Source organism: Polyergus mexicanus, unplaced genomic scaffold (genome assembly GCF_030449975.1).
Source record: "Polyergus mexicanus isolate NDT 795.1 unplaced genomic scaffold, iyPolMexi1.0 SCAF_4, whole genome shotgun sequence".
In the NCBI taxonomy this organism is placed as follows: domain Eukaryota; kingdom Metazoa; phylum Arthropoda; class Insecta; order Hymenoptera; family Formicidae; genus Polyergus; species Polyergus mexicanus.
This window is the reverse complement of record NW_027223324.1, coordinates 10,164,612-10,177,300: the sequence shown is the minus strand read 5'-3', so window position 1 is coordinate 10,177,300 and position 12,689 is coordinate 10,164,612. Positions and strand designations below refer to the sequence as shown.

General features: G+C 35.2%; 1 protein-coding gene across 3 annotated transcripts in view; it reads right to left on the bottom strand.

Annotated features, from left to right (window-relative positions):
• Positions 1-12,689, bottom strand: part of Crtc (CREB-regulated transcription coactivator) — a 38,196-nt gene that overhangs the window by 4,506 nt on the left and 21,001 nt on the right. For 2 of the 3 annotated variants that reach the window (XM_070295098.1, XM_070295099.1), the window contains exons 7-13: positions 10,347-10,499; positions 9,895-10,011; positions 9,518-9,679; positions 7,321-7,383; positions 5,693-5,767; positions 5,409-5,562; positions 4,912-5,113 (exon numbers count right to left, since the gene is read on the bottom strand). In XM_070295098.1, coding sequence (XP_070151199.1) covers positions 4,912-5,113; positions 5,409-5,562; positions 5,693-5,767; positions 7,321-7,383; positions 9,518-9,679; positions 9,895-10,011; positions 10,347-10,499 — 926 coding nt within the window. Of the gene's footprint in view, positions 1-67; positions 5,114-5,408; positions 5,563-5,692; positions 5,768-7,320; positions 7,384-9,517; positions 9,680-9,894; positions 10,012-10,346; positions 10,500-12,689 lie in introns of those variants that run through there. The other variant, XM_070295100.1, reaches the window with a different exon arrangement.

Here is a 12,689-nt window from a genome sequence, read left to right as displayed (position 1 = left end):
AGAGCGCGAATTGACTTTCGTGACGCGCTAAAGGGCACCGCGTTTTATTGACCGTTAATTAATTAGATCGTGAATATTGTCCGTTATTATCGAACATTGAAAAATTAATCGAGAAATGACAACCGAGATCGAATATATCCGCGGAACAAAATCAACTCTAATTAACATGCGCGAACTTTGATATTTGCAAAAACCAGTCTCGAGACATTGCTACATCATATGCGCCGAATCAATGTGTGTATGGATAGATTCCGAGAGATATATTTTTATCGGCGCACATGAACACCGGGATCGCATAAATATCCTTGCGAATGAAACGCGATTGCGAGATGCGACGTAGGTGTTACGCATAAGATACGGCACAAATAACGTGACGGATTAGCTTGGTATTTAGTGTGTGTCGAAAGAGCTCTTTTCTTTTTTATTTTAAAAAATCGATGTCTGAGAAATGGTGTTCACAATAATATAGTACAACAACGTAACGGTATTACATATAGGTAATATATATATGTATATATATATATATATAATTTTTTTATATATAATATTTTATATTTATATAATAATAGGTAAAATTCTTCTCTTTACCACAATATAACATGGTTATATACAAATATTACAAATTTCTTTTATTTAAGCTCTCACGGATCGACGCCGCAGGATCGATCTGGCGCGAGACTAGGCAGCGACGCTTGTCCAAATTCGCTGCTTATTTTATCTTTTTTAATTGCACGTTACAACAGGCTTGCGATTTTTTTAATCTTAAGCCAGTCTCTCCTCAATGCGATTAAACAGAGGGAGAGATGAGGAGAGAGAGAGAGAGAGAGAGAGAGAGAGAGAAAAGTTTTGTCTTTAGGATTTGTAAAAAAAAAAAAAAAGAATAGATGATATAAGAGAAAAGGGACGAAACAAAAAAAAATTTTGAAAAACTTAAAAAGTGTGAAATTTTGAAGGATGCAGAAGGGGAAACAGAAAGAAAGGAGAGACGTTAGATCCTATTTCAGTTTTGTATAGCGCGAAGTAAAGATATAAATTTACACGTTTATGCAGAGAATACTTTTGATCATCCTACGTTATATCATAATTTTATCGATTTTTTTCGATTAGATTAAAAAATCGACGACTCGACAAAGACCTCTTCTCACTTTCTACTCTTGAAAAGAGATTCACCTTTGAAAGATTGATTTGTCAACATACACACAGTTCAAATTATAAAATGTGTCAAATATATAAAATATTGTATAAAGTCAATTGCGAGATTACATTCGCGTTCCGCCTTCGAATTTCAATGCGTCGAAAGATAACTTGTATCGATCCGTATCACGCAGATGTTAAAGTTATTTTAATTGCCATCTACGTTTTTTTTTTTTTTTTTTTACGTAACGTGCATCCCCAGGCATCGCATATCTTCTCGAATTACGAGTAATTTGAGATAAAAAATAGTTTTTCGTTGTGGCAAATCAAACTTTATTGTAAATCAGATCATTTTCTCCTCGACATTCGATACCAAATATAATATATTTGCTATGTAAACAAAATTAAAATTTATCAGGGGATCTATAAACGAGAGAAGATGCGCGATGTCTTTCTGAGGGCACTGTGTCTTCCCGCAGCGATTAGAGAAAGAAAGAGAGATCATAATGTAAAAACATGTATAGCTCGCTACAATCTCTGAAAGGCCGATAACTCCATATAACTATTACAGTTACATTCTCACTCATTAAGATTAATACGAGCTGAAATGAGTGCTATCGGATTACTTATCTCATTTCACAATCTCTAAAATGATCTGATGAAATACGCAAGTTTAACGTACATAATATGTTTGCGCGATTGGACAAGCAGTTGTTTTGCCAATCTTTCATTTCGATAAAAAATATAGTACTTATTTAAGTAAGCGGGTCAATTAAACTAGCTGCGAAATCACGTGCAAATATTGCAAAATCTATTTATCGTATTCCTTTTTCTTCTCTTTCGGTTAACACATCCAAAACATTCTAATTTTTATTTTACTTTTTTTCTCACACATTTGATTACATTTTCACTGAGTAAGCTCTTCTGAATTTTATAGTTTGAATCAAGTCAACTTATTTGACGACTTTAATCGTTTATAACTTTTGATAAAACTTACAATGCTTTTAAACCGAACAATCAAGTCATAATTAATTTAATTCTAATCAAATTTAAAAAATAACAATTGTCTAGTGATTTCCACGAGAAAGATGTATGAAAGTCGTGAAAAAAAAAAAAAAAAAAAAAATTAAATTTATACAAGAAAGTCTTTAATATAACAAAAAGTGTGTGCAGAGAAAATTATCTACTTACAAAAAAAAAAAAAAAAGTTTTGATATATTTTAATTATTTTCAGGTGCACTCGCCTCCTTAATCGAAGACTTCGCATGACACTAAATTCGCTTAATTGATAACGCAGCAATTAACGCGATTATCTCACGTGATTCTCTTTCCGTTTTGTTTACCGTTTACGCTTTATCCTTCGCATCTTGAAAGCTTCGAATATCGAAAGACAGCAATATTCCGCGCGAGATACATGTTAGATACAAGATAATAATAAACCTGTCTTCTTTTCCGGAGATGTTCCACAAATTAAGAGATTCTGTGCTTTTCTCTTTTTTCTCTTTCGTTTTGATACGATGAAAATGACAAATTGACGTGAACGATCTTGGTTAACATTTAACTTGGTTTAAACCTTACGTTAAACGACCGACGATCATATACATACGTTTATATTGCACGATTATGAGTCAATAGAGCACGATCTTAAAATCTACGAATATCTACGCGCTTTTGGCACCTCTTGCGTTTGCTTATATGAGGACGAAACTTTGCGAGTAAGAGAGAGAACGAGAGAGAGAGAGAGAGAGAGAGAAAATTTCATCTACTACGATAAAACTTTTGGATATATCGATGATTTAAAAACTCTCTGATGGATCACATTAATCACATTTTAAATATGTAAAGATTATCATTAAGTTAATTTCTTCTCCGTCAAGAAAGGTAACGCTCTCCGCGAGCTTTTTCGTTCTGCGTAAAAAAGCTCTCGTAGCCACAAAATGTGCGCTGACCAATAGCGAGAATGTGAGAAAAGAGGGATTCTCTCTCCGTTACACTTCGCTACTTACCAGAACTTTTTTAGCACCGAAAGAAAATTCCGGACACATTTATTATTCATTGTAGACGGAAGATGATCTATATTTATAAGACATAAATGTGTGTGTACGTGTGTTATTTAGCGATAACAAATTTACCTATTTCTCCGTTCAAATTTCAATCTATTTTTAATATAGGATGAAATAGAAGATGTGTATATAGAAGTATGCACTCAATTAGCCACCACAGGCTACGCTACTTCTGCAGATTTCCGCAGCCAAATTCCGCAATGCTAATCGCCTACATTGTGTCTTTATCTAGAACGAAGAACTTTGAATGTTATCGAGAAAGGTATGATACGCTAATTACAACATGCATAAACGTAAGAGTCGTCTTCTTGATTTTATCGTCGTTATCTTAATCTCGCGTTCGATTAATTATCGAACACGCGCGTATAAAGTATAGTATATTACGTTCAAAAAACAATTGACAAAATCGAGGGTACATGCATTATGACATTTCTCTTCCTGCTCGTTATTATCATTGCACTTACTCGCAGTAAATATATTAATAATCGAAATGATAGTTATAAGTAATCTTCAGAAAATGACAAATATAGAAATGATTATCAATAACAGGATTGCACACCTAGAGAAACGAATGAGATAAACCTGTTTCTGAAATTCTTACGCAATCTCCTCATTAAGATCGTCTTTGAATTTCTTCGACTTATTGTTAGCCAGTTTCAATATCACAGATTCGATATTTGTAATTTTCCATGGAGAAAAAATTGAGTCTAAAAATTTGATAAATTAATACACAATCCTGTATTATCTAATCTAAACTAACTCACTATTGTATCAACACGATATTAAGGGAGAAAGAGGAGAAGTAAAGTGGAAAGAATTCCCTACAGATAGATTACGCACCGTTAACGTAAATGTTTATGATCATAAGCTGTTACTCGTAAGGATATAATGAGGAAAAGGAAAGAAAAATCTAGGTTACTGCTGGCGTGTACCGCCGATAGGCATCTCCCTTCTCTCTCACTTCTATGTCTTTATGCGTTTTTTTTTTTTTTAATACGTTTCTTCGTCGAGGAACGTAATTGATCGTAATATTCTCTAAATTTTAAATTGGCCTAAACGGTAGATTATTTCACTATATAATTGCATTATGATAAAAGCATGTATAAATCAGTAAACATTTTCTTTTGTGCTTCTTAGAGATCATACATGATACAATATACAAAGTATTGTAAAATAAAAAAAGGGTTAATAAAGATTTTTATATATTACTTAATCGTCAAGTAACGGTTTATCACGAGCGAGAAACAACTTTCATTGGCCACTGACCAATTTCCAGAAAACATTTCAAAAGATTTTTTTTGTGTTCAAATATACTATACCGATAAAAAAAAAAACAATGCAGATCTTCAAATCTTTATCATGCATAAGTCGCGCGATAAAAAAAATGCGCGCCATTAAACGAGAAAAAACATTCGTAAAAATAAAATCTACACACATATATATATATATATAAATTCATATGCTGTATAACTAAAATTTACTAATAAATTTATTATTTATACACATATCTTGACACGCGCTATTGATTCCCTGCAAATTTGTCAGTGCCCAAGAAGTATCCCAATATGTCAAAGTGTCTTAAGAATTAATCGCGACACCAGGACAGAATTTATTTTATCCTATACAATAGTCGATACGTGTGTGTGTGTGTGTGTGTGTGTGTGCGTGTGTGTTGATAAATGAGTAAAATCTCTTTCCTTAAAGTCGATCTAACCTAAAGTGGGCTTCGGCGCTGGAATCCGATATGACCATTGTAGGGTCGGCGAGCATTTGTAAACCGTCCACGTCGATTGGATCGAGGCCCTGTCTGAGGGCGTCATCCGATGGGAACATTTCCGGGTCAAAATCGCCCATCATCGCTGTACCTAAATCCTTCACGAATTCCGGATTTGTGAGATCGTCCGCACCAGAGAAATCTGTAACACGATAGTTATCGAGATTTCACCACCATTTCATCGAATTACACACATTTGAAATTCTTTACGGAATTGAAATAAATCGTTATCCTTTTTTTTTTATGAAAGCATAAGTTGCATTATACATAAATGTATTAAATATTCTTTACGGATAAAAATCGGCTTTAAAATATTATCGTAAAAAAAGTAATGCCTTATTCCGAGAATAATGGATAAAACGAGTAAGATATTTTACGTCTTGTCACGCGGCCGCGTAATTAAAAAATTCATCGCACGTCCACCGCGGGGAATATACCTGTGAGAATGATCGTAGGTGTGTTTGGAGTTTGTGGTGTGAGCTGCTGGGTAGTGGTAGTCGTCGTCGTAGGTTGATACGCCATTTGCGGACTCGTGCTGAAGTACCCCGCGTCCCCGCTGCCTAATTCGCCACCGACATTAATCACGTCGTTCTGAGAAACAATCAACGTGAGGAATTTAATAAATAAATAAAACGGGCAATAAGAATTCTTTACGGTCTCTTTTTCTCAGAGGACATTATAACAGCAATTTTACGAGATATACCTTGATGGTTCTTCTCACCTGTGTGTAATTCGTAGTATGATTCGATGATCCGATATACGTGCCGATCGTGTTCGCCTGCACTGGCGTGTCCATCTGAAGTAGAGAAGAAAAAAGAAAGATGATCGTGAATGAGCCTCGTATAATTAAAAAGGCAGAAATTAAATCTGTTACAGTCTAATCTGATTCGTTCTTTAACGCGTTGATTCATCTCGCGTGTAACGTGACGTCTCTTATAAATGTTTTTTATAGAACGACATCGCGTACGTGGGAGGGAAAATAACGGAAGAGGAGTATAAAGGGAGAAATACAAGTAGATCAAAGCCGGTAAACACTCGGTACGCGCGCTCGCTCCAAGTCTACGGAAGATCACCATTATCTTCTTCTCGACTTTGGAATCTATTACGGCATTAGTTACGATTCGATTTCCGGATACTACGTTTCGCTTAATAGCCTTTGTCAAATGAAATTCCTTTTCGCTTAGCCGACATCCGGTAAGGAGCTTATTATCTCATCCTACACACGTATACCATATTTCCGTTATTTCACATTTTCACCCGACCGAATTTATTCATCTAATATTTATCCCGAAATTTCCGATTCTTCCTCCGAAGAGAGGAAAATGATTTATCTCCGCTGTGATTATACGAAACGATATTGTAGATAACGATTTCGAAAGATCGATGCTGCGCGGATAAGGCTGTTTGGCTTCGAACTGATGTTTTTTTTATATCTGTCGTAAAATATCGGCGTGCTTTTCATTCCTCTATTAAGCTGACGGGCTCGACGCCATTCGCGTTAATATGAAACGCCACGGTAACGGCCACTTGTGCGTGTAACTGCATGAGGGACCGAAAAGAGGGTATCGCGTTAAGGCCTCGCGTCCGTGAAACTGGTCCTTTTAAAGCGCAGCACGCACGCGACATATACGCATATTTCGTTATATGTGCATACATAAGAACGCGTTTCCGGATCGGTAGGATATCGCGATTATTATTATTATTAGCCTACATTTTTCTAATGAACATCTTATCAGGAGTTCGTGCGATTATAACGCATTTTTCCCGTCCGCGTTACGAACGATTCATTTAAAATATTCTCTCGACGCGATGAAATGTTTTAAACATCAGCGTATATATGTACATATACGCACGCACATTGAGTATGATATCACATTGTGAGAGTAATATTTTCACGAATATATTAATCCGCGAATATATATTTCATCCTGGATCTGACATTTCTCCTTCGTGCAGTGCGAGTTTCACGCACGAGAATACATTTGACGCGTGCATATTCAACATCATAGTATGAAAGCACCGTGAAAGGAACACGGTATTTAAGAATCTGCAATTTTTTTTTTATACCGATTAAATAACGTGTATAAAACAGTATATTAATCATACATTTCTCTTTTTCTCTCTCTTAAAATTTAACAAATAAATTTTAAATGTTAAGAGAGACGATGATTCTCTATGCTCGATCTTTTATATAATTACATATACGATTATGATTACTAATTTTTATGACTCGGAGAATCTTGCTTTTTGCGAGAGCCTTATATAAAGAAGTATACGATAATGCAGGGAGTTATTTAGTACTGAACTTGCATAAATAAAAATGTTTCAACTAATGGCGATATATTTCACCTCTATCTGCGTGGTCCAGGTGCAACCGAGTTCCATCAGCTGTTGCGCGAATTTCGGCCACTCCTGAATTATGAATGCAGGCAACAGATAAACAGCAAGACTTAAGACATAAGTCTAGAGGTCTTAATATATAATCAAACGTAATTAGTCGTCTTCCTTTTTTTTCATAATAAAGCTAATTTCAATGAAGATCTATTCTTAGATGCAATACTTTCGGTAGCGATCCTAACTAATTATGATTTATAATTAATTTCATATTAGATGCATCTCTCTTTCTCTCTCTCCCGTTAACTTAAAAAAAAAAAATAAATAAATAAATAAAAATAAAAAAAACCGTGAATCGTAATTTGACGCTTTAAAGAATGGAATATTTGACGGTGTAACTGAGTAGAATATCAAGTGACTCCGAGTAGGAATAATTCATACAAATCATTCGCTTGGAATAATTCATCGCTTAGCATTAATTATAGCTTTGAAGGTCAAATCTCGCCTGAAGAGAAATAATATTGGAATTCATGAAACCGATCAGCTTGTAAGCGGTGACTCGAAAAACTGTATATATTCCATGCAAAAAGATTTATTACATTAATGTTTTAATTGAAATATGTAAATGAGATATTTATAAAGAGAGTGTGTTAAATTTAAGATCGTAAAGCCAATTGGAACATAATTTTGTAATTCCATCTGAAAATTTCGATAAATATTAGCGAGATATGTGTTTGAATTTGTTTAATTTTTTTCATCCCATGCTATACAACCCATGCTGTACAAACACCTTAGCGTCAGATACTTACCAGTCCCTTCGACATGCATAAAAAAAGATTGAGCGCCAATTAAGATCGGGTATCCCTTAGTTAGTCATAATTGATGGATGTAGTTTTTATATAATCAAGTTTGCCGCGATAGAATCACAGAGGAGGAATCAGAGAGAATTATATATATTTTTAGCGTGCTCATATCTCGTTGCTCGAGCAATCGGAGTGAAAAAAAATTCATTACGATTTCTCCCGATTTGAAAGTATCAATTGCCTTTATTAGCAATATTGACACGAAACGTTTTTCTGACGTTACGCTGCGGTCGCGTGTATACCTATTACAAGCGTTATAGCATGCAGAATGCTCTCTCTCCCTCTCTTTGCGGAAGCCTGAATGTAATTATGCGCGCTGCAGCACCGTGTAAAACGTGCAGCACGTGCGTCTTACATTCCAACCGCGAATATAATGTAAGATAGACGGATACAGACAAAGTCTAACTAGTTCTCGTAGACTACACGCGTCGAAAATCTCGAAACGATCGTGTATGAAGACAGGCTGTCTCAGAGAAGACGCGAATTATACGAAGTGAGTCGAGAAATATAGTATGACCAAAAAGGGGATGATTTCTCTTTCAAAAATCAATCGAAAATATAGAATAAAATTTTGTCAAACAAGACTTGGTTTTCGAGAAAAAAAATTGAAAAATTAAAGGCACGCATGTACGCTTTTTTTTTTATTTTTGAACAACTTTGTATTATACATTATCAAATTTATCTTGATAGTAATTATAAAAATATGTGTTAAAAAAATAAAATATTCTCTCTATCGAAAAAATAAAGTTTATTTCGGCATTTTATAGATATAACTTCTGTAATAACTTGAATTACTTTAAATTATTTTATTAAATGGAAAAATGTATTTTTATATTTATAATCGAACAATACGTTGTAAAATTTTTAGAAATCACATTGAAGCTTAAAAAAAAGCATTATTAATTAAAAAAAATATTATTAATTTTCCAAATTTCCAAATTAATTTTCTCATACAATAAGATTTTATTCTACATTTTGGATTTATTTTTGTACTTTTCGGTTATATTACTTGTCCCGATTCATCGAACCTTCCTTATCTACGACAAAGCTTCGACGATAAAGATAAGAATGTCAAATGTACAACCGGACCACTGGCTGACGTGTCGATCGAATATTCGCGATAGCTTAAAAGAGAAAGAAATTATCTTTTTTCCCGAATAAGATTGTCAAGCGAGTCAATTTAGATTTCATGAAGCTTTAAAAGATGGCAACTGTCAAACACGCTCTATATAAAAATTGAAAAGTTACTTTCGCGCGGAGATGTTCGTTCACGTGACATCTTTCGCGAACTCAAATAGATAAGTCAGTCCCTCTTTAGTCATGCTTAAATAAATAAATCGCTCATGTACCATTGTGAATTGTTCGAAATCCTGTTGAAGGGCCGCCGCTTGCGCTTGATTGATGAAATAAGTATTCTGATCGATAGCGTCGGACATCAAGCTGGGCGGACCCGGATGTCCTGTAGGACTAGGCGGCGCCGATGGATTATTGCTGTAACTTAAGGGACTTCCCTAAAACAGAAAATGCACGCTGCTCTTAGATTTGTCGCAAAGAACCATACACACTACAATAAAGCTTATCTCGTGAAATTAATGAAATTAAATCATACAGTCTCTTGCATTTATTATTTTTAGAGATTATGCGATCTATCAATGACTCGAAAATGTTATTGCAATATGTAATAATCTATCAATATAGAGTTTATATGTACGAGATGATATCTCACTTGAACTGTCAGACTAGGTGACGACTGCGGCGAGGGCCTGTTCACCGGCTGCGTAGATCTGTACGATCCCAACGAATTGAGCTGTTGTTGTGATTGTTGCTGCGCCTGTGACGTTTTCTGAATGTCGGGCATTAAGAAATAATAAATGATTAACAGTTATTTCTAAATTTTATCGTACGATAATATCAAAACTAGTGTAGTACGTTATATAACATTTTTCTATATATCGTATCTTGAATCGATAATTTCTTCAAAAAATAAAAATAAAAGGAGCTCGAACTTTTTGACCAACATATAATTATCAAAAGATGTCAAGTATCCTCTAGATATGTAAAAAGAACCGCAGCAGGATACGATTGTGTCTAAATACTTTGTAATATAATACCGAGTATTATTTGCGGACACACATACACACAAGGAAGGTAGAAATTTTCGAAACGATCGATACTAACTGGACTTTGCGGCGGCACAGGACTGTGCGATTGTTGATAAATGTAGTGGCCGGCAGTCGGGCTGTGAGACGTCGCCGTCGGCGCCGGTTGCTGTGGATAGCTCTGAAGATCCTGTTGCGAAGTACTTGTGCTGTTTTCCAGTGCCACACCCTGCTTCATACCCATCGCTATTAACGATCGATCGTCGCTCTGTCGCCTCTTTCATTTTGCTCTCTCACTCTCTTTCTCTTTTTTTTTTCTCGCGCTTTCACATAACTAGACTCAACTCGATAGACGCTACATAGTTGCAGCAGGCTCGCGATAATCGATCTCTACGTCGTTGATTACAGCATCGGACTTGCGGAAGCGGTTCGCCGCGACAACCGAGTTGCTCTACTAAATTCGTAGCAAACGATTTGGTAGCAAACGGTAGCGAACTCTGCTCGATTCTGGCGATCGAGAAATGATAACGTTTCGAGCATAAACGAGTTGTTTCAAAATAACGGAAACTCTAAACTATGAAAAAGACATGTTCCAAGAAAATGTTCCCCGAAAAAGAAAATCTTCTTTGAGGGAGTCGCTTTCTTAAAGTATCTACACCCTCAATCGCCAAAACACATGGTGGCATCGTACAGAGCCAATTATGCCGTTACGTTATGACGCAAAAATGAAATAAAATTACTATAGAATTATCTGTGTGCAATACTTATTTCTTCCTTCTATCAAATCACAATTATCGTAGCATTATTTTTTGTTTCGCGTTTATTTTAGTTTCGCGCTATTGATTATATTTCGATTGTTTATCTGCAAGCTCGGTGCTATAACAAGCAAGAGACAGTAAAAAAACGTCGACAGCTTTTTGAGGGCCGTCGCGCGACTAAGAGGCAGCAACACAAGCGTAATACCATTATATTACATACGTGAGAGCTGGTAAAAACTGGTGTGACTACTAACCTTACACGTGTGAAGAAACCTAGAGTTAACAGGCACTGATAAATGGTTCTGCAAAATAACAAACACAAACAACCACTACAACAAAGGCAAAATAAAAAATAAATAGAAAATTAAGAGAGACGCGCTGATAAAAAAAAAAAAAAAAAAAAAAATCCACGCGTGAAATTTCGTTCAAACTTTTCCGATTCTGTCACCGAAATTGTCACGTCCTGATATTAACTATAATAAGAAACGAGCGATAAAATAAAATTGCATTGAAATTGTCCGATATATTTTTTCTCCCTTTTTTTTCCATTAAAAATCCGTGTCGCATCTGTAGCGACGTAGTTTCCTCGCGAATTTACTTTGCGATTTACATAATTTCTCGCGTTCGCAGGACGATCGAAATTATCGAGCGGATTCGATAAATGTTGTTAAATTCCGTATTAATAACGTCAGGACGTATTCAGGTCACAAGTGCTTTCCACAGTGCTGTACAAGTTTCATTTCGAACTTAACGCTGCATAACCGCGCGCGCAACATTATACAGTATTTTTGTCATATTACATGTTAACCATGAGATAATCACATTGAAGAAAAAAGAAAATCGATTTTCAACTACGATAAAATTTGTGTATTCATTGAGAAGGCATGCCGCGGATTGCTTTCTCGCGAAAAATACTTGAATCTTTTTCTACTTAAAAAGCAACGGCGACCTCGAAATAGCGATACTGAAAGTAGCATGAAAGCAATCCAATTTACATGCGAAAATTACTACTAGAGGAAATTGTTTGTGTTTATGTAATACGCGTGGTTCGCTAAATGTGATGCTCCTCACGATAGGTGATACTTCCTAAATTTTCTTTTTCATTGCACGCGCGCATGAATGTGTACCGTTAATTTCTTGTCGGATACGCTTATGTATCTATTTCTGAAAGCAATCGCAACACCTTAAAAGATTCTGGCACTACTCTAATCGAATCGTCTAACATTTAAAAAAGCACAGAAAAGCATAAAGAATGTTCTCATGCAACCATTGCATCTCTCCTAAGTCACATTCTCCAATAAACAATATAATTACACGGAATCGAAGTAATATTCTCTTACCGCGATTATTTCTTTATAAGAACTGTATACATTTCTCAAATCTTTATTTGCGTGATGCGTGCATTTTATTCATTTATTTAGAGAGTACACGCTATATATAATTACAAAAAAAAAAAAAAAAAAAAAAAAAAAATGTAGCTTTAGATATATTTAAAGCTGCGGAAAAATGAATTCTCCTCGATTCCGTAATCTATTATTGAAGAAATACGAAATATCCGAGCAATCGACCGTCATTACGTAAACTTAATTAAGGCCGGTAAGTAACATATCCTCGAAAAGTTTTCCGAAACGGAAGGATTCCGAACGGAAACGTGACTTTTTGAC